We start from the raw sequence: 25961 nt of genomic DNA on the forward strand, positions 1-25961 counted from the left end.
TTTTTTTTTAAATTCTTAAATTGTATGGAAAGATTTGAAAAATAATTCAACTCAATGAACTAACAATCAATACCCACATAAATTGTTTCTATACATTGTGATTCCAATATCAAATGTTTATAAAAAGAAATTGTTATTAATTGTTATTATTATTATTATTATTATTATTTATATTTTTGAAAGAATTGTTATAATTATTAGAAATTATTAATTAATAATATTATTAAATATTAATTCTTAATAGTTTGAATTATTAAATATTATTATTGATAACTATTATTATGATTAATAAATATTTTATTAATTATTATTAATATTAATAATTATTATAATTATTTAAAATAATTAATTATTATCATCAATAAAATATTAATAATTATTATTGAATAGTAATTATTATTGTTATTATTTATTAATATTTGAAAATAGAGTAGAGCAAAATAGATTTGATCTAAGCAGAGTAGCTCTAAATAACGGGGCCTTATATTATTTCCGATTGCCCTCAATATGTCGAGACATATGCCGCTCTAGAGTCTGACACAATTCAATTGAGCTCTAGGCATGACATATGGACTATATGGCCCGATATATGCCCATCTCTACTAACAAAATTATGGTAACTTTATGATTGGGTTGATTTTGTTGAGATAAAAATTCGGTAAAAATAAATATTAATCCCTCATAGTTAGAGTTTGCTAGTCCTCGTCCGATCCAATAACCCGACTTGATTTGAACACAAACCGACCCTCAATTCGATCCAATTGACTAATTTATTATATTTTATAGTGATATCAAGGTTTTTTTTACACTATTTGAGATAGGTTTTTTAGCCGATCTAAAATCTAATTCGAATTTGACCCGTTGACTTGAACTAATAAGTCTACTCATAATCAATTATGATGCAAGGTAAATATAATTTGAAATAAAAGTAAGGCAATCTATATATTAACTGCAGATTTTTTTTTTCAACTTTTAGGTCTTTTACCTATCGAAAACCAAAGCCCCATTCTTACAGTTCTACCCCATCTATATTCTATACTCTTTTATAAAATCCAATAACTCCCCGTCAAAAAAAAAAAAAAAAAAATTCAATAACTACCCGTTTTAAAGAAATATACGGTATATTAACCGTAGTCTTTAATGAGAAACAGAGAAGCATCACGATCGGCTGATTATAGGGCCAAAATAGGCCTAGTCTAAAATCAGCTGTTTGATTTATTTAATTAATGCAACACAAATAATCCAAAATGTAGGTGATTTTCCGGGATCACGTGAGCGAAGAGAATACGGGTTGGTATGAAAGTTAACGGCTGAAGTTGATGAGTTAAGGGAATCCAAACACGTGGTTAGCCTAAGTCGTTTGCAAATGCTGTTATAGTGTCTACTACTGTTCAATGTCCTTGTCCTTACTTTTTTCCTTACGTTCTATCACTATCCACATCCATCCAAACTTAATGGATGCATTATCTTTAAATTAAGTCATTAGACTTTAATTACCCTTAATATCAGATAATCATTAAACTTTATCCATTTATACAATTCAGAATTCAGATTAGATCTCAAATAACCAGAAATTGATTTTGACACATCTATTTGTGAGAAAAATATCATTAAACCGTGTTCAAATTTTAATGTCCCAAAATTATTTTCCCAACTACTCTATTCGATTAAATTATTGAAGGAAGGTAACACTGTTTTTTCCCCTTAATTCAAACTTTAGTGTTTAGGTTGTATTTTGTAGGGTTACCTCAAACATAGTGTTTAGGTTATTAGTTACCTCAAAGTAGTTTAAATCAAAGGCGGACCTATTAAGAGGCCTGTGTGACACCGATCCCACCAAGTAAAGGTGCAAATTTATGAGTCAAGTACAATTTTAATGCAATTAATAACATCAAATTAGCTTTGTTATAGTGGTAATTCATTGAGTTTGTGCTAAAAGTCGTTCAAGTTTTCATACATGCGTTTTATATTTTACATTAGGTTGTGTACGAGAGGCAAATTATCTACTCATAGGCTCATAGCAAATTTTACTAGACACATAAACAGATAGACGAAGTACAATAAATAAAATGAAACACATTTATAAATGTATGAATTCCATCCTAAGTTCCGAATTCCACCTATTGATCCACGAAAATTTCCAGTAAAAGTGGTAAGACATTCTACTAAGCTCCATATGTAACTGATGTAACCCTGTAACGTTCTTGTAGGTAGTCATTGAAGCGGATCGGGGGAAATCTGTCGTGTACAAAGGAAGAAATGCATCTACTTAAGCAATACACCATGTAAATGTTATGTCGAGTACACTAACAAGTAAGCTTGCACAATGTTTTTTCCAATATATGTTGATAACAACTCTAATTAATTAATATATGCTTAATGGCTTATGCATTGTTAAATTATGACAGTATGGAAACTTAAATGAAAGACTGGATGGTATATAAAATAGTAATAATGAAGAATTGATGGTCAGACTAAAGAATGAAGCCAGGAATTTTGTTTACCGTACCTGGGAGGATTAGACTCACTGCAGCAAGTTTCTAAGCACTCCACGAAAAAATCGTGGCGAGGATTAATGAACATAGCTGCCTGCACACCATATTAGTTTTTGTTACATAAAGTGTTGCTGATATTATGATAAAATATACTTGTACAAAGGAAAACTGCAAGTATGATATCAGAAAAAATGCAGGTATTTTAGTAGTATAAATCTTCAGTTTATATCCATATTCAATTTAATTCACAAGACAGCCTACACGAGCAACACAGTAAAAATTCTGTACATTATAGTACTTGTTTGTACTTTTTAGAACATCACCTAGTAAAATAGCACATAATTCTTAGCTTAGTATGTATAACTAGTGGTCAAATAAGCCAAGAATATTGAATCAACTTTCTTGACAAATTTGAGAGCTGCTAAAACATTCTGATCTTACAAAGGTTAGCATCTACATAATAATACTTGGTATAAGATTGGCAAGAGGGAGTCGATGCTACAGCAACAACAACAACAAAGCCTTAGTCTCAAAATGAGGAAGTCTATGCTACAATTATCTATATACATGTTATACACATGCAAGTGCACAACAGAAAGGGTAAAACAGTACTGCATATGGATGCCTATTGGACTTGGAGAGTTAGTTAGATAAACTGCAAGGAAAAGGAGCATAGGAGAGGAGAGAAATTACTTACAGAATATCGTTCACGTCCCTTTGGCACAACTCTATGCAATGTTGACCTGTTTTCAGATAACACAGAACAGGTAAGTAAAAAAGCAAAATAGGACAATGATGCAAAATGGATCACATTAGTTGTGTATCACCCACTGATACCTACTAGCTAACTAAACATAATGAAGCAATGGAAGTGTGTGGGTGCGCACTCGTGCGTGTGAATGAGCAAATGCCAGCTAAATCTAAAGGTTTGATAACTGATCCTGATAACAACAGAATGTTTAATCATGCAAGCTATTTGACAAACACCATTAAAATTTACCTAAATAAACCACTTGTCCACCTCTCTGTCATATCTCCAATGTTGACAATTAATGCCCTGCAAAAGCATAATACACAAAATCTCATAGGTAAGGAGTAATGCTCATCTAAGTACAGCTTCATCCAACTGACTAATTTCGGTATTTTTGCCACTCTACACCGAAAACTCACCCCTCAACATGTGGAACATTCTCCCAAATCTGTGGTTGACGATCTTTTTCCCGACAGACCTAAGAAAACATAAAAGCATGTGATTTCATCATTAAGCAATCATGAAATGATTTTTTTTTTATTTTTATTTGGACTAACTTAGACATACCTGTAATCCAGGAACACCATCAGTGGCCAAGAGAGTGATCATTCCATAATCAGAGTGAGCAGAAGCCCCTAAAACTTCGTCATTGTGGCAACTGGGGTCACCTGGTAGCAATATATATACAAAAAAAGAGAATTATTAAGATAACTTTCTGATGCCTGTTTCAGGAATCAAGTCAAGCAAATTACAGAATGTTCAGTCCAACTAGGAATAATGTGAAGTATTGGAAATTAAGTTGCGAAAGTATTTCACTGGACCTTCTGGATAATGTAAGAGGCGAAGTTTAGGCATTGGTGGATCCAAAGCTCCTACATTCTCAAAATAGTTTTCATCGAGGTTCAATGCCAATGCAAGGAGTGACAGTAAACGTTTTCCTGCACTCCTGAGGTACCACATTTAAGTGTTACATAGAGCAATAGAAGCCATCAACATAATAGACTGATACACCAGATCCTTTTTATTCATCAAAAAACCATATTGTGTATTAGACCGACTTATTTTTTTTCAAGGAACTTCCTCCACTATAACCTTAATGGTGTATGCAACAACTACAGGATGTAAAGGTGAAACAATGAGCACAACAGAAAATACATGGTAAAGCAACACGATTGAAATTCATAATTGTTCTTAACAGCGATAATTCTAGTTAAAATGGAGTTATACAAGAACAATCATAGAAACTAACAAGATCAGACAATCTAAAACTGTCAGTAGAGTGATGTCCTTCAACAAACCACAAATATGGACAATGCATATATGCACATGATGAGAATCATGAGATTGTTGAACTTAAATAACTTGTCTATGGTATGCTTCCATAGTTGGTCTCCAATTCGGAAGAAGCTCTGGTATGACACAAACAGTAGATAAGGTTTAATTAAGCAGGAAAAAAAAAGGTGTTAGTTTTAACATCTTTCCTTTAAGGCATGAACAAATTAATGTAGAGCCCAAATTAACCAACCAAGAACCAACCACATAACAAGCTTACCTTCAGAAGGCCATCGGTTTAAATTGTAAATTTCATCATGAATCGGGCCAATGTAGAAAGACTCCTTTGGGTCACCTGCAGTCGAATAAGGTAAGTTAATAAGACTTCAAAATTCCTTGTACTCTTGTAACATAGAATGAGGTGGTTTGACAATTAAAAGAGAAAATAGTTAAGATCATGGATCAACAATACAGAACCTTTAGTGTTTAAAGAAGTATCCAACTTCTCAGAATATAATGCAGTATATCCACTGAATTCCTGCTTATCAAGTTTCATTTTTTCTTCCTCCGGAAATGAGAAGAATTTCTTACTCTCTTCAAACAATGTCTCGAATAGAGCTTTGTCCACTCCATGATTCACAACGTAGAAGAAACCGACTTCAATGCATGTCTAAACCACAAAACATAGCAAAGTTAGCAAGCATGAATTTATCACCCTAAAGTCATGCTTGGATTAGGGGTACTAGATAAATGGGGTAATAAAAGTCAAGGTAGGAAAAACATAAGTAATTTGAGGTGGTGTTGTAGGGAGATAAGGTGTTTATAAATGAAATAAGGTATTTGTGACATGAGGAAAAGAAAGAGGTTGAAGAATCATTATCCTCAATGAGGTTAATAGTTACCCATCTCCCCCCTAGTGTAACCATAACCTCCAAAATGAGGGTAATAGACCTAATAGTTCCCCTATCAGCTATCTCCTCCTCCCTTATATTTACATTCATTTTGTTTAGGTTGACTCTTATTACCCTAGTTACGCATTACCCTCGATCCAAGCATGCCACAAATGTGACATTTCTATAGCAATGCAGACTTGACAAATGGGTCATTCGGGTCAGGTCTAGATCGGGTCCCTAACACTCTGGGTCGGGTCAATTCGGGTTTTAAGTCTGACTCGGATCGGGTATGTTCGGGTTCAACTATTTTCGGGTTGAGTATGTTCGGGTCATATTTGGGTTGGGTTAAACTAGGGTCAAGTCATGTTTGTGTTATTCCATTTGTGGATCATGCTCAAATAAAAAAAATAAAAATATATTTTGTTATTGTTATATTAAGCATTATCAATTTAGTTTATGAGGCAATTTTGACATTAGACATTTTAAGTTCAATTATAAGGTAATTTTAGTTTGGGACATTTCGGGTGTTGGGTTTGTTCGGGTTAAACACTTCGAATCAACTTTAAATTGGGTCAATTTCGGATTAAACCGTTGAATTATTTTGGATATCGGGTCAACTTCTATTCGGGTTTGGGTCAACTTCATTTTTCGGGTTGAGTCGGGTCATCCGGTCGGGTCGGAATTTCAATGCAACTTTAGAAAATTCTTCTATGTCATGAGAAAAATCAACAATTGACACTACAGCTTTATTGTGAATCATGATTAAATATCAGTAATGTAAAAAGTTGAGTCCACGACCATATTTCTACACTACTAATTAAGAAACCATGTAGTTTAACAAAATAAGGCTTAAACGAATGGTTAAAGCCCAATTAAGAAACCATGTACTTCCTATCATCGTATGTTCTATCACATGCGTTCCAGAGTAGCTCAAATATAAAGAGTGACAGAGCATCATATACTCCGTATTATCCAGGCAAAATTGGTATAAATTACCTTTTTTGTCTAACTTTTTTGAAAAAATCACCTTTTATGTTTTTTTATTTACTAAACCACCTTTTAAGCACCAAAATTCTTGATTGCACCACCCCTATTTCAAATTTTGACGAAAAATTTAATTGAGACGTCAAAGGGGCCCACAACTTGTACCTTTCGCTCCTAAATCATGTATTTTTTCACCTTCAAAAACATTTGACCCTTCCCTCTATAAAAATGCATGACTAAATTGAGTAAAGCTCTAAAAAACCAAACCTAATTTTGCTACAAAAATTAAATTGTAGTATTTGTTTATTCTCAAACCCTAAATTGAGGTAATTGAAGTGATGGTTGAGATGGAAGGGAAGGTTTTGCTATGGTTGATGATTTGGAAGTGGGTGGTTGAGATGCAATCTGTTAGATTTGAAATAGGGGTGGTGCAATAAAAAATTTAGGTACTTAAAAGGTGATTTAGTATATAAAAAAACAAAAAAGGTGGTTTTTTCAAAAATATTGGACAAAAAAGGTGATTTATACCAATTTTACCTATTATCTAGGATCGTAATGCACATCATGCTCCCCTCTATATTATCTACTAATTGTAAAAATATCTACTTCAGTTGTAATGATTTAAATTCATATACTCCGGGATATGGATGATATGAGACTGAAAGTTATATTGACGAACTAAAATTATATTGGTAGTTTAAATTACATTATCAACATGACAACTAATTCGAGAATGTAAGGAGTACAACAAGCAGCAAACCTGACGAAGTGTAGCAGATGTAGAAATTCGATCAGGTGCCGCTAAATCGATGACGGGAAGATTTGCAATCAAATATTCTTGTCCCATATATTTTTTTTTCTTCTCTCTCCTCTGCTTTATTATTCGTATTTAGATTTGAGGTGTTTCAGTTACAACAATAAGATAAAACAAAAATACAAGTAGTTGATAAGTTTTGCAGGCTAATCAAAGAAAATTTGGTAGGTTGATATCATTTGCACTTTATCTATATTTTAGCACACGATCAATGATTTAGGTGGGGGCAACTATCATACATTTATGGAACATTTAATATAGTAACTTTGAGAGTTAGTTCTATCTAATAATATAATAATACACCATTCGTCCCTTAATTATATGTCTATTTATTTCAATTAAGGGATGAAGGAAATACTATTTGTAAACTTTTTTCATGCACTCTTCACCTCTTTTGTAACCAATCATTGAATGTGGGTCTTAAAAAACAAAAATTTGACACTAATGGTACCAAAACAAAGTAAAAGGTGCCTTGAGTTAGTTGTTCACAAGGTCTCGCAAAATTTGAAAATTAATAGGTATTTGGTGACAAAAAAATAACTAAAAATTGATAGATAATATAAACCGATTTGGGCTCACAAAAGTCTGAGTACATATACATTTTCTGACCCTAATGCTCACAAACTATAAACTTAAGGTTGTATTTTGTTCTTCATATTTCCCATTCTTTCAAGACAAGTCTTCACAGTTGTTCAAATTATATAATAATCAGAGAAAATAAGTTCAGAGTGTATAAACAGATCAATGGATGGAATTGCTTTCATACTCAGTTCACAGTTCACACGTTACACAAAACATTTTTGGATTTACTCAACTTTACCTTCAGATTCATATGAATCTAAAAGAGAGCAAAGTCATCCAGCAGATTTTACATTTTTACGAGATACAATAATATGAGCACATTTATAAATGTATGAATTCCAAGTTCCATCTTTCACCTATTGATCTACACATATATCCGTTATAATTGGTAATGTCATACTGTGAATGACCGTACTTGCACTCCCCAAAATGGCTAATATTTGCTCTTTAAGGTACGAGTACGTAAGTGATTGCCAAGGGGGCAAGGGGCTCCTTACTAAGCTCCATATGTAACCCTATAACGTTCTTGGAGGTGGTCACTGTAGCGAATGGGGGGAAATCTGCCAATAAAAATGGTAACAGTAAAGTCATAATTTATTAGCCTGCTCTAAGATATATAATAACATCAGGTTAAAGACATCTACGATGGAAGGAAGAAAATGCATCTACTTTATCAGCACATGTGACTGTAATGCCACGGGCACAACTGCACAAGTGAGCAAGCATGATGGGTGTTCAACATCGACGATATGTTGATAACAACTGTTCTTGATCTATGTTAATGCATATGCTTATAATAAGTTGAATGGAATGAGCATGGGGTAACTCTAGAATGGAGCTGAAGTATGAAATCTTTTACAGAATACTGCTGATTTGTAAATTAGTCAAAATGAAGACCAGACTAGGAATAAAGCCGTAGTTTTGTTTACCTGGGAGGATTTGACTCACTGCAGCAGGTTTCTAAGCACTCCACTGAAAAATCGTGTGGAGGATCAAGGAATAAAGCTGCCTGCACAAGTTAGCAATACTCATATTCGTTACTTTAGGTACTGTTGATATTAGATTAACAATTCAAACAAAAGATGCAAGTATAATATCATAGAAAATGCAGCTATTTAAGTCCTCAGTAAATGCAGAGCCTCTTGCTCTGATCTTCTCAAATTCTAGTGACCAAATCTCAAAATAAATATAGGTATTTGATTTAATTTACAAGACAGCTTTACAATGGCAACATTATTGTAAAAATCTCACTAAACATTGTTGTATGTAATTTAAGTAGCTGAAAAGCCTGATTGCCTGAAGATATTTCACCAAATAAAACAGCACATAAGTCTTAGCTTAGTAATGTAGTCAAATACACCAAGAACGTTTCTGTGTTTCATAAAAACAAGAAAACATCAATTTTCTGGACAAATTTGAGAAAGTCTAAGACATTCTAGTCTTGTAAAGTTAACATCTAAATAATATAATAAGACTGGAAAGTGGAGATTGATGCTATTATAAACTTCAAACATGGCATACACATGCAAGTGCACAACAGCAAAAGGTAAACAGAACTGCATATGATGAATGCCTGCTGAACTAGGAGGGTTAATTAGAAAAACTGCAAGGAAAAGGAGGAAAAGAGAGGAGAGAAGAGGGGAAAGATTATTTACAGAATATCGTTCTCGTCCCTTTGGCACCACTCTATGCAATGTTGACCTGTCGTCATATAACACAAAATAGGTAAGGAAATAGGAAAGGGTACGATGCAAAAGGGATTACATCCCAAATCTTGTATTGTTGTGTACTTGTGTATCAAGGTATCACCCACTGAGATGGTGAGACCTTGCTAGCTGCATCCCTATAGCATAATGAAGCAGTGACTGTGTGTGTGTGTGTGAATGAAGAAATGAAAGGTTTGATAACTGATCCTGGTAAGAAGAACAAAATGAATATTTAATCATGCAAGTTCTTTGACAAACACCATTAAACTGTAGTACTTACCTAAACAAACCATTTGTCCATCTCTCCGTAATGTCACCAATGTTGACAATTATTGCCCTGCAAAAACATAATACTATTACTCAGAATTTCTAAGCCATCACCAATCATATGCAAAAAATTGAGAAATCAGCAAGGAAGGGGGTAGCAGCAAGCCCTGAAAAGTAATACATGGTCTATGTTGCCTGAAATATGTCTTGAGTTTAACATGTAAAGAAGAAAAAAATAGAGAAAATGGAAAATCTTCATTGTTCTTGGCTCTTCTGAATACATGTGTAGCTAGGAAGGCAACCTTTAGACCGTTAGATACGTTAAAGAGGAGTCGAGAACCCATTTAAGAGCTACAAACCGTACAATTGTGAAGCTTTCTGGAGTAATGAATGATTCTGCATAGTACTTCTACATTATCATTTTCCAAATAAATTCTATGAGCAACATAAATGATAAATCTCACAGCTGAGCAACAAGGGTAATGTTCATTTCAATGCAGCTTCATCCAACTGACTAAATTCGGCATTTATGCCACATTACACTGAAAACTCACCCCTCAACATGAGGAACATTCTCCCAAATCTGTGGCTGACGATCTCTTTCCCGACAGACCTAAGAAAACAAAATAGAATGTGTTTTTCATCATTGAGAAACTATCAAATGATTTTATTTTTTTGACTAATTTAGATATACCTGTAATCCAGGAACACCATCAGTGGCCAACAGAGTGATCATACCATAATCAGAGTGAGCAGAAGCCCCTAAAATTTCATCATTGTGGCAACTGTGGTCACCTGATAGTAAAATACATATAAGAAAAGAAGTATTAAGATGGACTTCCTGAAATTAAGTCAGGATTCAAGTTGAACAAATTACAGCATGTTCAGTCCCACAAGGATACATATATAAATAGGAAATGCTGGGAAGGATAGGAAACCAAGTTGAGAAATAGTTTTGATATGGTAAATACATATATTTCACCAGACCTTCTGGATAATGTAAGAGGCGAAGAACAGGCATTGGTGGATCCAGAGCTCCTACATTCTCAAAAAACTTTTCATCAAGGTTCAATGCCAGCGCAAGAAGTGATAATAAACTTTTTCCTGCACTCCTGAGGCACCACACATATAAGCGTTATATTGGATTATAGAGAAGCCATAAACTGAAATACATTAATACATCAGATCCATATAATTCATCAGCAAACCACCCTGACTCCCTTTAGTTGCCAGGACATATTGTGTATGCCATCAGATTTAGACTGACTTGATCTTCGTCAAGGAAGTTCCACTACAACCTTAATACAGTATGAAACTACAGGGTCTAAGGGTGCTCATTGAACAAACCAATACATTCTTGGAAAAGTAACAGAAAGAAAAGATATAACTTTCCTAGACATCGCCATTTCCAGTTAAAATTAGAAACTAACAAGATCAGACCACCTAAAACTGACAGTAGAGTATGTCCCTCAACAAACCACAAGCCTGGACAGTGCATATAATGGACATGATGAAATTGTATAATTTACAGAATTTGTCTATGGTATGCTTCCATAGTTGGTCTCCAATTTGGAAGAAGCTCTGGTATGACACAATCAGCACACTTTAAAAATTAGTATCTGAATTCTGATAAAGTTTTATTATACAAGGAAAATAATATAAAAATTGAGCTTTAACAACAAGCTTACCTTGAGAAGGCCACTGGTTCAAATTGCAGATTTCATCATGAAGCGGGCCAATGTAGAAAGACTCCTTTGGGTCACCTGCAATCAAAAATTCAAAATATCAAATAAGATAAGTTGCTAAGTCTTCAAAATTCCTTGCACTTTTGTACACAAAATAAGGTGATTTGACAATTAAAAGAGCAAATAGATAAGATGATGGATCAACAAAACCTTTGGTTTTTAAAGAAGTATCCAACTTCTCAGAATATAAAGCTGTATATCCCCTGAATTCCTTTCTATCAAGTTTCATTTTTTCTTCCTCGGGAAGTGAAAAGAACTTCTTACTCTCTTCAAACAATCTCTCAAATAGAGCTTTGTCCACTCCATGATTCACAATGTAGAAGAAACCGACTTCGATGCATGCCTAAACCACCCAAATGTAGCAAGTTAGCAACACAAAATGTATTTCCCTGAATGGCATTTCTACAAGAAATACAACTCTAGATAATTCATTCTTCTGTGTCATGAGATCACATCAATAATTGAGGTAAAATGGAAAAATTATACTAGAAGATCAATTATTGTCATCTTAAACAAATTGAGTAAAAAAATTTCTCCATTCGTCGAGCAATTTTTTTTAGAGAGATTCTTATATACACCCAAATGTAACATCTTACTCATTTTGATGATTACGGTTCATTTAATCATCAAATGAGAAAAAACAAATAAACTTGGTATATAATGTCATCTAACTCACCGGTCAGTCATAACATGATTAAGTTATCATATTACGGGTTCAAATTACACTATTGACGTGACAATTAATTCGGAAACATAAAAGAGTACATAAACATATATAGAAAGAATGAAAGAAAGAAGTTAAGCAGGAAACCTGACGAAGTGTAGCAGCGGTAGAAATTCGATCAGTTGCCGATAAATCGATGATGGGAAGACTTGCAATTAAGTTTACTTCTCCCATAATTTTTCAACAAGTCTATTTTCTGCTCCACTCTTGCTTCTTCAACCAATTCACTTCCTCTCTCCTTTCTAAAACCTTCGGATTTTACAAGTACTTAATTTTATCCTAACATTTTTTTTTTTTTTTTTTTTTTTGAGGGGGTATTATTTTTGATTTTTTTGGTTTTGGTTTGAGGTGTTTAGTGTTTTGGTTACAACGAAAGCAGGTGAAATTTGTCGGCATCAATTCAAACTTCAAAGAGGATTAGCTGAGTTGATTATTGAGTTATTTTAGCACACAATCAATGAATTAGGTGGGGTATCTCTATCATACAGGCATTTTAAAGGGAGGAATGTTATGTGTTTGTAAATAAATAACAATGATTAAAATATTAAAATATTCTAAAAACACAATAGTAGAGAGACATAAGAAGATAGAGGTTTATAAGTGGACCCTACCTATTTTTTAGTCAAATTATCTCACGTGATAAGGGACCATATGCTTATTGTTCTATTGTAAGCTTATATAGTACCATTGAATTTTCAGTGGTACTATTTATGCATAAATTTGGTACAACTAAATGCATATATAATACCACCGTATGTTCAGTGGTATTATTTGATCATCCAATGATACAACTCTCGTACATATATGTAATTACATACATGCCCCTTATTATGCATTTCTACATGCATAACATTTCTCCATTTCTACTTCCTCCTATCATAACATTTCTCCATTTCTACTTCCTCCTATCATACATTAGCACCATCCACTAAAATTGCTTCATTTATACAAAATTTCTAATGGGTGGAGTTGGATCTATACAGTATGTGTGTTAATTATAGTATTACTTCTTTTGTTTCGTAAGAAGTCAATGCTTTGACTTTTGCACTAATTATATGCTTAATTTAACTGTATTTTTTATCATTATATACAAAATATAAAGTGTTTTTGGATTAGTTTTTAAGCATATTTTCATTATATAATTCTTAGAACATATAATTACATATATTAATGGTTAAAATTGTGCATTAACACGTGTGCCGTTCAAAGTATTGTAATTATTATGAAACAGAGGAAGTAGATTAGTGCTTTATTACTCCATATGATGGATGAAAAGAATATACTGTAAATTAAACAAGTCATTTGAAAGATGTTAAATTAAATGGTGGATGGTTCATAAAATCATAAACATATAGGAAGTATATATCATTCGAATTGACACTAATTTTTTAACAAACATAAACAGCTTTAGTCAAATCCAAAATTCATGACAAATGAAACCAGGCTTCAATTCCCAAGCTTAAACTTGAAAAAGAAGTGTGTTCTTCGCAAATCACGTTTGAGACATGCATTAGTATGACAGGTTTTACATCAAACAAACAAAAGAAAATCATCAAAATCAAAGAGACAAAGCTATTTAACACCCTTTTCAAAGAGTTTTCATTCACATAATAATAATCTATCCTTGTAAATTCTAAGGCTTTATTTAATTTACATGATATATTCCATCTTATTATTTACTCCGTGCGTGTAACTTCAAGCTTCAAATGTGCCCTTGAAGCGTTCTAGAAGGTAATCAATATAGCGAAATGGAGGAAATCTGCCATTGATGAAAGAAGAAGGTTAATTAGTCGATTTCATGAATGAAAAAAAAAAAAAAAAAAAAAAAAAAGAAAAGAAAAGCTGATGCTCATTAACGGATCAAGTGTTTTAAAATTCATGTGATAAGTACGATTAACTCAAAAATAAAAGCAGACAAAAAAAGGTTGAAATTAACCTTGGAGGATTTGAGTCATTGCAACAAGTTTCTAAGCACTTCACTATAAGATCGTGCGATGGATCAAGATAAAAAGCCACCTGCATTACATTTTTAGTCTTTGTCAAGCAACACATACATAAATTTCATAAGGATTGATTAATGTGGAGAGCTTGAAAATTATACTTGTAAGAATAAAGTATTTCATCAAAAAACAAAAAAATATGAAGTACCTTTTAATTTTTTGTGGCATAGTTTTTAAGGGATATATAGTAAGGAGTATAGTAAATTGAATTATTAGAATAAGGGTACGGTAAAAATGAATGAAGAATAAAAGAGTATTGAAGCAAAATGAATACAAAGTAACACATACAGAGTAACGTTCTTGTCCCGTTGGCACCACTCTATGCAATGTTGACCTGCAACCATCAGACATGATAATATGTGTAAGGAGAAAACTTAAGTTGGCATGATATTTACTCCAGATTGATAAAAAAAATCCATAGTGTATGCCGCAATTTGGATTGATTTGATCGATTTGATCCCAAGTATTTGATACAATACTACCCGTATCATGTAATTATGTATATGATGGTTTGGTAATTGACAAAATAATATAATGTCTTTTACCTAAATACATTATTGGTCCACCTCTCAATAAGGTCACCAATGTTGACAACTAAAGCCCTGCAAATGTATCAAACTAGTCAAAATTTAAGACCTTAACTCAGTATTAATTTGCATCCACATTTTAGAAATTGTAGTTTCATGGCTGTAGTGTAAAATTTACCCCTCAATATGACGAACATCCTCCCAAATACGAGGTTGGCGATCTTTTTCCCGGCAAACCTTAGGTAATTAATAAACATACATGGTCGATAATCAGTTGCAACTTGACATAATATGATGAGGAAAAATTCATCTAACTTAATAAGCAAATATACTACGCGGTACTTTGTATTATGTATACCTGCAGTCCAGGAACACCATCGGTCGCTAATAATGTCATCATTCCATAATCACAGTGAGCAGAAGCACCTAAAACTTCATCAGTATAATAACTGAGGTCCCCTGAAATTGTAAAATCAGAGAAAATAAATATTATGATGAGTATTGATACAAATTATCTGTGTTAGTCCTTGAATTATCACACGACACACTTATATAATTGGAAGTACCTGGGTAACGTAATAGGCGAATGAAAGGCATAGGTGGATCCAGAGCTCCAATGTCCTCGAAATAGTTCTCACTTAGGTTCAAGGCCAGAGCAAGAAGTGAATATAATCTTTTACCAGCAGTCCTGAGGCCACACCGTGATGGTACGCATTATCAGTATTGTTACATATATCCGAGTAGATACTATAAACAAGAAAACATATCTGATATAAAACTAATAAGGGGTGAAATGTCCAAATTTACTCTGATAAGCAAATTATAAATAGACTTTTACTAAGGATATTGTTGACATTTCTTCCCTTATTAGTTTGCCTTATGTATGTGCACTAGGAAAGCGAATAGATAAACAAGAATTATATCATATAGCAACGTACAAAATTTTATCATGGTAAGCTTCCACGGTTGGTCTCCAGTTTGGAAGAAGCTCTGAAACATCATTAGATAATAGATGAATTAGTTGTCACTTTTAATTTTAATTATTAATTCAATTTTTTCCACCATTGGAACATGGGATAATATAAATGCCCTAATCAATCTCACAACATTATTGTAAAAACCGTATTGTACAAAGATTTGTTAACTACTTATAGACTCGTAGTATAGTGACAACTAAATTCAAATGACGATGATCCGTAAGCACCTATATCAGCTTGATTTATTGATGCAAAAACTTATCAAAGTAAGTTACCTTCAGAAGGCCATTGGTTCAAATCGCTATCTTTATCATGAAAGGGGCCAATGTCCATGAATTCCTTTGAGTCACCTGCATTTATTATACAAATCAAGGTAAGAATATATTGTACTATGACACAATAATTATTGGGTTATTCTTTATTATATTACTCCCTCTGTCGCAACATATTTCAAACAATGAAAAATAAAGAGCTAATTTAACCTCGAATATACTCCGTATATGACAATTAAGCAAAATCATACCTTTGGTAGCACTGGCGGTATCCAACTTCTCATGATATAAAGGTGTATATCCACAAATTCCCTTGCGAGCCACTTTCATTTTATCTTCCAAAGGAAGTGTAAAGAACTTCTGACTTTCCTCAAATAATTTCTTAAACATTTCTTTGTCCACTCCATGGTTCACAATGTAGAAAAAACCAAAGTCGATACATGCCTATTATACCCACAAAATTAATAAAACCAATTTCAACAACCAAAATATTATAATGTTAGTCTAGCAAAAATTAGGCGAAGTGAACACATAGACTGATATAAGTCGTAGTAATAAGTAAGATGAGCATGGATTGAACCTGGCGAAGTGTTGCAGCAGTGGAGTTAAGATCAGGCGACAATAAGTCGATGATAGGAAGATTAGCAATACTGTCTTCTTCCATCTTCCTAAAACTAATAATTCAATTTTACACACACAAGAGCTAATAATTCAATTTTCCATGTTTTGAAATAATAAAAGTGGTTGGATTATTATATCTGACTTTACTTGTTTACCGTTGTAAGTTTGTGTCACTTTTTATGGAGTCAACAACTCCTTCTATATATATATATATATATATATATATATATATATATATATATATATATATATATATATATATATATATATATATGTGGTGTGTGTGTTTACAGTCATTGCCATTAATTAATTATCAAGTATAAAATTTCTAGGTTTAATGTTAATAAATTATATATACTGTACTTCTTATAAATCAATTTTTTTAATGTAAGACAATTGTGTTTCAATTATAGCTCTAATAATTTGATGTGGATTAGCTAGAACTACAAACCCATAACTTAAATTGTATAATAAATGAGACAGAAGAGTAGTTGAGATTGCTCAATATAAATGAAATCATAAAAAGATTTTTAGTATTTGGTGCCTTGGTTTGGCCTGGGGTCAATACATGAAATTGACAATTATACGTTTCATTCATGACTATATATATATATATATATATATATAGGAAGACTCATGTAAGAACCCTCCTCTATATAAGAATCCATTATATATAACAATCCATCTGGACCATTGATCATATTTCATCTAAAGGCTGAGATTAATTGGTGAGTAATGGCATTTTTGTAATTTGCAGAACATACACCCCCAAATGTATTACTTTGACAAGTTGACGTTTCATTTTTTTTTTCCTCTTTGAATTCAGCAACCCACTTCTCTCCCACTCTCTCCTCCATTGAAGCATCTATTTAAAGTGTTGAACCTCCATTAAAGCCGCATCTAAGCTTTCTATCCTCCATTAAAGCAGCATCTAACCTAACTATTCTCCATTGAAGTGGCATCTAAGCTAACTATCCTCCATTAGAAAATATTGTAAGTTAATTATCTTATAATTACAAAAATAATTTTTTTTTCCAATTGGACATGCTGAAATTACGTGCAATTCAAATGAAATTTCCAACCTATGTTGTAAGTATATTAAATTTAATATTAAATTAGTTATTGCAACTTCAGATTATTTTTTCGATTTTTTTTGGGTAAAATTTCTGATTATTGTATTTTGATTTTTTGTCGAAATTATTTCAGGTGATTATTTTTCGATTTTTTTGGCAAAATTTCAGGGGAGGGGTGTTTGAATGTTAATTAGGCTTGTAGCTTGTCATAGTTGGTTAGTAATGGGCTGGGATATTATTAGGCATAGGATTAAAAGTTATTAATTCTTATAGTTTGCTAGCTACTTAAATAATGCAGTGTTAATGTTTTGTGTTTTTAGGTAGTAATTGAGTTCTAATCAACATAATGTAATGTGCACACCAAGTGTTTGATAAAAGTCTTTGATATAATGTTACATATGTTTGAGTTCAAATTAACTTAATACATATCATTTAGTCTTAGGGGTAATCATAATTTGCGTAAGTTGCTATTCTTGATCTAAATTGCATATTTGTAGCTTTAGTAGTCATCATTATCGGTGCTTGTAATTCTTTGGTGACTATTAGACTTTAGCTTGCTCATATTTTTTGGATTGCCTAATGTAGTAAACAATAAGATTGGCTTCTCTTTGTGCTTTAATCTCTTTTGTCCATATCAAAAGAAATGGAAGCAAAGCAGCCCATCTACTTGCAAAAAATAGTCTAGCTCTTATTGCTTTTTATGTTTGGTTGGAGGAAGATCCTCCCCTAATGTCATGTTGGTTGTAAATGAAGATATTTCCAATCAAGAATAGTTTGGTTACATTTTGTTAAAAAAAAAAAAAAAAAAGGTTTATCAACATTTTGAGCTCTTCACCTCTGTGACTTGAGATTGGTAAGTGATGACTTGTATGTAATTTCTAGTTACTCTGATTTTCGATTGCGCTAAGAAAGTCTTCTTAAAATGGGTCGTGATGAGTCCGTATAATTGATATGGTTACTCATGTGATAATTGAGGAGTTGTGCATAATTATTTAATTAGTCCACTATAATTTACCCTCTATGTTCTAAAGTTTTCCCTCTATATTCTATTATTGATAAGTAATTCACTATGTTCCAAAGTTTCCCTCTATGTTTTAAAGTTTTTCCTCTATTTTCTATAATTGATAATTGATAAGTAATTCACTATGTTTCAAAGTTTTCCCTCTATGTTCTATAATTAATAATTGATAAGTAATTCACTATGTTCCAAAGTTTTCCCTCTATATTCTAAAGTTTACCCTCTATGTTCTAAACTTTACCCTATATATTCTATAATTTTCTCTCTATGTTCTAAACTTTAGTCTTTATGTTCTAAAGTAGTTCATTATGTTCTAAACTTTGTCTTTTATGCTCTAAATTAGTTCACTATATTCTATAGCAAAAACAAATTTAGACATTAGTATGTTCTAAAGTATTTCTCTATTGTTCTACGAAAATTTAGAACATAAAGTAGTTTACTATGTTCTAAAGTATTTCTCTATGTTCTAATAAATTTAGAACATCAAGTAAACTATGTTCTAAGTAATTCACTATGTTTTAAAATTTAGAACATAATATAAATATGTTCTTAAGTAATTCAAGAAATTTAGAACATAAAATAATTCATTATGTTCTAAAGTAATTCACTGTGTTCTAAAGTTTTCCCTTTATGTTCTAAAGTTTACCCTCTATGTTCTAAACTTTATCCTATATATTCTATAACTTACTCTCTATGTTCTAAACTTTATCATTTATGTTATAAAGTAGTTCATTATGTTCTAAACTTTATCCTTTATGCTCTAAAGTAGTTCACGCATAAAGTAGTTCACTATGTTCCAAAGTATTTCTCTATGTCCTAAGAAAATTTAGAACATCAAGTAAACTATGTTCTAAAGTAATTCACTATGTTCTAAAATTTAGAACATAATATAACTATGTTCTAAAGTAATTCACTATGTTTTAAGGAAATTTAGAACATAAAATAATTTATTATGTTTTAAAGTTTTCCCTCTATGTTCTAAACTTTGCTCTATATATTCTAAAACTTTCTCCCTATGTTCTAAACTTTATCATTTATGTTCTAAAGTAGTTCATTATGTTGTAAACTTTATCGTTTATGCTCTAAAGTAGTTCACTATATTCTATAGCAAAAGCAAATTTAGACATAACTATGTTCTAAAGTATTTCTCTATGTTTTAAGAAATTTTGAACATAAAGTAGTTCAATATGTTCCAAAGTATTTCTCTATGTTCTAAAAAAATTTAGAACATCAACTAAACTATGTTCTAAAGTAATTCACTATGTTAATATAGCTATGTTCTAAAGTAATTCACTATGTTATAAGGAAATTTAGAACATAAAATAATTTATTATGTTCTAAAACACTATGTTCTAAAGTTTCCCCTCTATTTTCTAAAATTTTCTATTTATGTTCTAATTTTAGTCTTTATGTTTTAAAGTAATCCACTGTGTTTAGAAGTAATTCACTAAAGTTCTAAACTATTATTTAACAATCTTTGCATGCTCTAAACTAAAATTTAGCACATGTAAAATTATATTGTTGTTGTATATCTTTGTGTATTATATTTTTCAGCATGTTCTAAAACATGATTTCTTTTGTTTTTATTATTGATTTATTAGGTTCTTTTTATTTCTTTACTTGTATATGGAGTTCATTTAGTCCAGATAGTAGTACCGAGGAATAGATTCCAAGGGTAACTAAGGAGTTAAAACTCATTGTGGAGATGATATAAATTGATCAGTGATCATTTACTTATTTACTTGGGCATACTATATCACTATGCATATCATGGGACTAATGTGAGGTTGTTTGGGAAGAGTATATGATATGCATATAATGGGTATACTTTCTGATATAAGCACTACTTTTTATTGTTAATTAGTTGTGTTTTTGTCAAAACTTGCTTGATTAACACTAGTCTTAACTTAGGATAGCAGCCTTTGCCTTGAAAGACTACTGTCTACTAATGATTGTATAGCCAATATAATGAACTCACTTAAATGCAAGTATACTAGGGATACCAGCCTTTGCCTTGAAGGACTACTATCTACTAATGATTGTATAGCCAATATAATGAACCCACTTAAATGCAAGTATTCAATCATCGGATTGCAATAAATAGCGCTAAAGATTGTGTATATAAGTGCATAGGAATATGATTGTTGAAAAAAAATTACTTTTGTGATTATTTCATATAGTTGTTATTAATTTTTTTCTAGTTTGAGTGGTTTATATACATTAGCCTACTAGCTCAACAGGTAGAGTATTGTGCAAATGCACAAAGGATGTGGGTTCAAATCCCACGTAGGTTCATTTTGTGTAAAACAGAGATAAGAGTTTGTACGTGATTTCGTATAATTTAGTGTTGATTTTATTTACTTTTTATAGTTTTTTTAGTTATTCTTAGAGATAACATATGTAGGAATTGAACCTACATCCCTATGCATTTGCGTAGTACTCTACCACTTGAGCTAATAGGTTTTTTTTTTTTTAATTTTTTTTTATACATAGCATTTCTAGCACCTATGAGAATTAACAAGATGTAAAATAACGTTTATAATTGAACCAAAAGCCAAGATGTCCCTCAAACTAATTCTGAGATGTTTCATGTAATCAATGTCTAACACAATCTTGTTAATGCCAGCTTCAAGAACAATGTGGATAGCAGCCATAGCCTCCACAATTTCAGCCTCAAAACTTTTTCTATGTCCTAAACCTATGTTCTAATTTTTTTAACCTGTCTAAATTTTTTTTTCCTTATGTTTGTTCTAAACTTACAGAATGCTTTTAATTTTTTCCTGTTTTCTAAATTTCTTATACTCCTATGTTCTAAAATTTTTATGTCTATTTATTTATACTCATATGTTCTAAAATTTTTGTCTATTTTTTATACCCTTATTATGTTCTAACTTTTATTTATTTATTTTTTTATCAGGTTCTAAACTTTTTTCCCGTGTTCTAAGTACATGTTCTAATTTTTTTTCTATGTTCTAAATTTTTTTTCTTATGTTCTAAAATTGTTCAGTCTACGGTCTAAATTTTTTCCCTATGTTCTAAAATTGATTTGTTTATGTTTTAAATTTTTGTGTCTATGTTCTAAATTTTCTTACCTGTATTATAATTTTTTTCTATGTTCTAACTTTTTTTTCTATTATCAACCTTTTTTTTCTATGTTCTACACCTATATTCTAATTCTAAACCTATCTTTGATTCTTTTAGCACTAATTAACCACAATCACACTATTAAACTGCTAGCACAACACATAACCCAAACACAGTCCATAATCCTTCTCTCATAATGGAATGTACATCAGACGAGCGATAGTAATACTAGTCATAATAAAACAAAAAGGGAAAATTAAAAGAAGAGCAAAGCCATTAGCTTGCAGATTATGAATCCAAAGATACGAAAGAGAGCAAAATATCTCCACTTTTTGTCACTCTACTTAGAAATATATTTGCATAAACAATTGATACCAACTCAATTATTGTAAGGTTTAGTATCATAACTTCTAGCTTCCCGGTGGCTTAGCTATTGTAATTATCTATTGCAAAACAATAAGAAATTAATTTTATTTTCCCACAACCAAAATGAACTTCATTTTCCATTGCAAAATAATAAGAAACCTTAACTTTCCATCCTTCTCCCCAAGAGCAATGCCATTTTCGTACCATAATCAAAGTATTTATCTCAAATTTTGATAAAAATCGAACAAACAAACAAAATTTGATATGATAATACTAGCAATAATTGAATTCCACAATAGCATAGAAAATGATTACTAATTATATATACTAGTATTGTTTTCTCCAACTAGTTTGCAAGTCATCTTCTCTACCTATTTAAGTAACTTCAATTAGTAATGTTAAGATGTATGCATGCCTGCACTTTCTGCTGTTGTTTTTCTTTCAATAACACCATCCTCTATTTCATTTGTACGATAACTTCTGATTAACTCTATAATCCCAAATCGTATATCATATAATCCCATATTCACCAGTAATCATCCAATTATATATCAACGATACATTAATCTAACAATAAAATAAATCGCACAAAATTGCCCAAAAAAACGCACATAAATCGCACAAAAATGGTAAAATGACGCCAAAAAAAAATCAAACAATATTAATTAAGAGTAGCGCTGAAATTACCTAATATCGTTGAAATTCGAACACTAAAATCACTGAAATTCGAACATTAAAATCGCTTAAATTCGAACCTTAAATCCGCTGAAAATTCCAGCAAAATCGTTGAAGTTTGAACCCTAAAATCGCCGAAATTTTATGAAAAACAAATCAGAAAAATCAAAATCGACTTGAACTCATGTGAAATTCATGAAAATCGCAAAAATCAAAATCCCCAAATCACAGACATCGACTTGAATATCATGCAAAATTCATGAAATTTGAATAAAATCGAAAAAAAAACGTACCTGATTTGAGCAATTTAGGTTGTTTATGCAGCAATTTATGTTAGATTTTGGGATTTGAGGAGAGAGAAAGTAAAAGGTTTGAAAGTTTGAGGAGAGAGAAAATTTTAGACGGTTGGTTAGGGGTTTGAGGGAGGGTTTTTGTTTTAATCTAAACCATCCAAATTAATATAATCCTACGGATGAGATTGGTTCTTATATAACTAAGGTTCTTATATAAGAATGGGTTCTTACCGGATCCCTCCCCTATATATATATATATATATATATATATATATATATATATATATATATATATATATATATATTCTTTTTCATATTGCCATTCACTGCCTTTTACACTAAAATTTATAATTGATATGCTAACACTAATAAGTCTATGATTAAGCAAGCCTGAAATAGGTGTAAAAAGAGTAAATATTCAATGAATTATAATGAATGAAAGTAATCCAAAGAACTTGGTAAAGGATCAAGACTGTCAAAAACATCAATTGGAAAATCATCAAAGAAACCATCTCGGTGATTAGGCAGATTTTGCATTGCATCTCTTTGCGCAGCAGGCACAATACTCTTGCTGCAGCTTCCCTCTATTGATCCTCCGAAAAACGGCATCCCAAAATCACAAGGCAATGACTGACAGAAACTTGTTGGTTCAGTAAACACTGGTTCAAAATCCTTCATGAGATGATCATGTAGAAAAGGAAGAGGGTATGACAATGTACTCCATGATGACTCGCCGACTGGTGCAGGATTAGGCTGCTGGGGAGGAAACCAAGATGACTCTGCTGAAGGGTTGGTGCTTATTATCAGTGGACCACTGCTTACTGTATCTGGTGCTGGTAATGAGTTTATTGGTTCGATATCTAAAGGCCGGGATGAGGAACCAAGAAGGTCGTAATTTGAAGAAGGATGTGCACCCACTAGAATCATGGAAGTGCAGCTCTCAGAAACCTGAAGTACGTGTTAGTGTATGAAATGTGTTAAGACTGTTAGCACCATAGTTAATGATACTGTGTAAACCTACTTAATATTCCATAATAACATCAGCCATTGATTACATATTTAAACATAACAAAAGAAGGAGTATATGGATATAGACACGTACTTGAGCTTTTCAAAAATATGGCCTAAATCACTCAAAATGTTATGGAATGTATGAGTTTTAGTAGCACAAAATGATGCTAAAATATATACTATATCCGTCTTATTAGTTTAAGATTGTTGAGATTAATTGTATCCTACACTAAGAACGGAGAGAGTACAAGATACAACACATGTAATACCATGATAGTATCAACAGAAAATTAGGGCTTGTAGATAAGATTTCAAACCAAAAATCCTAACAGACAACCAATAAAAGCAGTTAACATACCAGAGGAAATTCATTTTATTGACTACTTCTAATAATCCTTAAGCACTAGTGCTAACTAGTAATTAACCCTAAACGTAAGTTGAAAATAAACAAAGATACTCTTACTGCATATATACAATTCATGAACATAGCAATCATCTATAGAGAGTATTTATTACCTCCAAGTTCGATGATGGAAGTTGAGGAGGTGGTGCAGCTGATTTCTGTTCGCTCTGATCTTGGTAAAGGCACTTGTTGTTGGGCTGTAAAGAGGAATACAAGGTTCTTGCTAACCTTTTCTTCCTCGAACTCCAGTAATTCTTAACATCATTATCAGTTCTTCCTGTCAAATGCGAAGCAATTGTTGCCCATTTATTCCCAAGTCTTGCTTGTAATTCCACCACAATTCTCTCCTCCTCGGCTGAAAATTTGCAACCTCTTTACCCAACAAAGCAGATGAAACAAAAAAATAACACCCAAAATATTTAAAAGCATGTCAAAATTGAAAGATTACTAAATAAAAAATCAAATGTAAAATGTTCAAGCTACTAAAAACTCAAAATGGTTCTCTACAAACAATATGTATCTTCAAAATTTATACAATGGCTGCCTTTTACCTTTGCAAATTGCGAATATTAAGATTGTGGTTGCTTGGCTACAATGATTGTTTTTAAGAGACTTTAATCAAACCCTCTACACATCATTGACAGATTTTTAATAGTTCATACATGATGAGATGCCTATTAATCGAATCCTCTACTTTTCAAGTAATTTATCCTACACTGATCTCTTCTAGAAGTACTTAATCATGCAATACTATCGAGATTACCATACATTATTGCTCTTCAACCATGCAATACTATAAGGAGTAACTCACACTTTAAGATTGGGTCGGAGTTTGTTGACCCAACGAAGACGACAAGATTTGCCAGTTCGTGGAAGAAGGCCCTTGGATTGAATGGAGCTCCAGTCTCTAGGTCCATTTTTGTTAACAAAGTCGATAAGAACTTCATCTTCTTCAGCAGACCATGGACCCTTCCTAATATTTGACTCATCCTTAAAACCTTTCTTTTTCATCATAAATTCATATGATGTTTTCCAATGTAGCGTTTAGATATTTTTTGTTTAGGAATTGAAGTAGCCCTTGTATGCATATTCTTTTGTACGACAGATTACTTTTTGATTTTCAAAAGTGGCAGTTAAAAACGGTTAATGGCTTAGTGACCACACTCCACTAAGCAACCACGTTTTATTTCTGTCTACCATTACGCTAAATTCCTGTATAATGTAAGATAATACCCTTCAATTTTCTTTTAATTTCTTGCCATATACAGGAATATACTAAGTACTCCCTCCGTCCCTAAATTACATTCCTCTTTCTCTCTATTATGTGAGGAATAAATGCTAGAAAGAGGAATGTAATTTAGGGACAGAGGGAGTATAATATTTGTAAAAAAAATCATTTTATGTAAAA

At 31.9% G+C, this 25961-nt stretch overlaps 3 protein-coding genes and 1 pseudogene across 5 annotated transcripts; all 4 read right to left on the reverse strand.

The window, feature by feature from the left end:
- Positions 1-1986: 1986 nt before the first annotated feature.
- On the reverse strand, positions 1987-7314 carry LOC145569312 (kihadalactone A synthase LFS-like). Its single transcript, XM_081628665.1, has 12 exons — positions 7156-7314; positions 4996-5188; positions 4799-4873; positions 4609-4655; positions 4354-4358; positions 4068-4192; positions 3814-3914; positions 3666-3724; positions 3496-3552; positions 3193-3238; positions 2510-2589; positions 1987-2238 (listed from the first exon to the last, which is right to left on the reverse strand). The coding sequence occupies exons 1-12, from the start codon at positions 7240-7242 to the stop codon at positions 2166-2168; spliced, it is 948 nt and encodes a 315-aa protein (XP_081484791.1). The 5' UTR covers positions 7243-7314; the 3' UTR covers positions 1987-2165.
- Positions 7315-7974: 660 nt separating this feature from the next.
- On the reverse strand, positions 7975-12594 carry LOC145569313 (kihadalactone A synthase LFS-like). Its single transcript, XM_081628666.1, has 11 exons — positions 12321-12594; positions 11660-11852; positions 11453-11527; positions 11294-11345; positions 10752-10876; positions 10459-10559; positions 10319-10377; positions 9778-9834; positions 9447-9492; positions 8721-8800; positions 7975-8351 (listed from the first exon to the last, which is right to left on the reverse strand). Exons 1-11 carry the CDS (start codon positions 12405-12407, stop codon positions 8288-8290), a joined length of 939 nt encoding a protein of 312 aa, XP_081484792.1. The 5' UTR covers positions 12408-12594; the 3' UTR covers positions 7975-8287.
- Positions 12595-13656: 1062 nt separating this feature from the next.
- On the reverse strand, positions 13657-23272 carry LOC145567828 (azadirone synthase LFS-like). Of its 3 annotated transcripts, none has more exons than XM_081627228.1 (12): positions 23140-23272; positions 22859-22971; positions 16261-16453; positions 16013-16087; positions 15699-15750; positions 15327-15448; positions 15119-15219; positions 14939-14997; positions 14779-14835; positions 14522-14567; positions 14170-14249; positions 13657-13992 (listed from the first exon to the last, which is right to left on the reverse strand). In XM_081627228.1, exons 3-12 carry the CDS (start codon positions 16397-16399, stop codon positions 13929-13931), a joined length of 795 nt encoding a protein of 264 aa, XP_081483354.1. In that variant the 5' UTR covers positions 16400-16453; positions 22859-22971; positions 23140-23272; the 3' UTR covers positions 13657-13928. The 3 variants fall into 3 exon arrangements, with proteins under 3 accessions (XP_081483354.1, XP_081483355.1, XP_081483353.1); XM_081627229.1 differs by having other exon boundaries at positions 22927-22971; positions 23140-23255; XM_081627227.1 differs by lacking the exons at positions 22859-22971; positions 23140-23272 and adding an exon at positions 16590-16776.
- A 293-nt stretch (positions 23273-23565) lies between these two features.
- LOC145566919 (transcription factor DUO1 pseudogene) lies at positions 23566-25564 on the reverse strand (annotated as a pseudogene).
- Between the last annotated feature and the right edge of the window lie 397 nt (positions 25565-25961).

This window comes from Chenopodium album, chromosome 11, assembly GCF_948465745.1.
Source record: "Chenopodium album chromosome 11, dcCheAlbu1.1, whole genome shotgun sequence".
Lineage (NCBI taxonomy): Eukaryota > Viridiplantae > Streptophyta > Magnoliopsida > Caryophyllales > Amaranthaceae > Chenopodium > Chenopodium album.

What these genes read in the sequence shown, in the direction of transcription:
- LOC145567828 (XM_081627227.1), bottom strand. Translation starts at nt 16,673, where the DNA reads ATGGAAGAAGACAGTATTGCTAATCTTCCTATCATCGACTTATTGTCG. An exon ending in CTGCTGCAACACTTCGCCAG is followed by an intron (nt 16,454 to 16,589) that starts GTTCAATCCATG and finishes TGGGTATAATAG; the next exon opens with GCATGTATCGACTTTGGTTT. An exon ending in AATGACTCAAATCCTCCAAG is followed by an intron (nt 13,993 to 14,169) that starts GTTAATTTCAAC and finishes CATCAATGGCAG; the next exon opens with ATTTCCTCCATTTCGCTATA.
- LOC145569312 (XM_081628665.1), bottom strand. Translation starts at nt 7,242, where the DNA reads ATGGGACAAGAATATTTGATTGCAAATCTTCCCGTCATCGATTTAGCG. An exon ending in TACTTCTTTAAACACTAAAG is followed by an intron (nt 4,874 to 4,995) that starts GTTCTGTATTGT and finishes ATTCGACTGCAG; the next exon opens with GTGACCCAAAGGAGTCTTTC. An exon ending in AAACCGATGGCCTTCTGAAG is followed by an intron (nt 4,656 to 4,798) that starts GTAAGCTTGTTA and finishes GTGTCATACCAG; the next exon opens with AGCTTCTTCCGAATTGGAGA.
- LOC145569313 (XM_081628666.1), bottom strand. Translation starts at nt 12,407, where the DNA reads ATGGGAGAAGTAAACTTAATTGCAAGTCTTCCCATCATCGATTTATCG. An exon ending in CCGCTGCTACACTTCGTCAG is followed by an intron (nt 11,853 to 12,320) that starts GTTTCCTGCTTA and finishes TGGGTGGTTTAG; the next exon opens with GCATGCATCGAAGTCGGTTT. An exon ending in CCTCTTACATTATCCAGAAG is followed by an intron (nt 10,560 to 10,751) that starts GTCTGGTGAAAT and finishes TTTTACTATCAG; the next exon opens with GTGACCACAGTTGCCACAAT.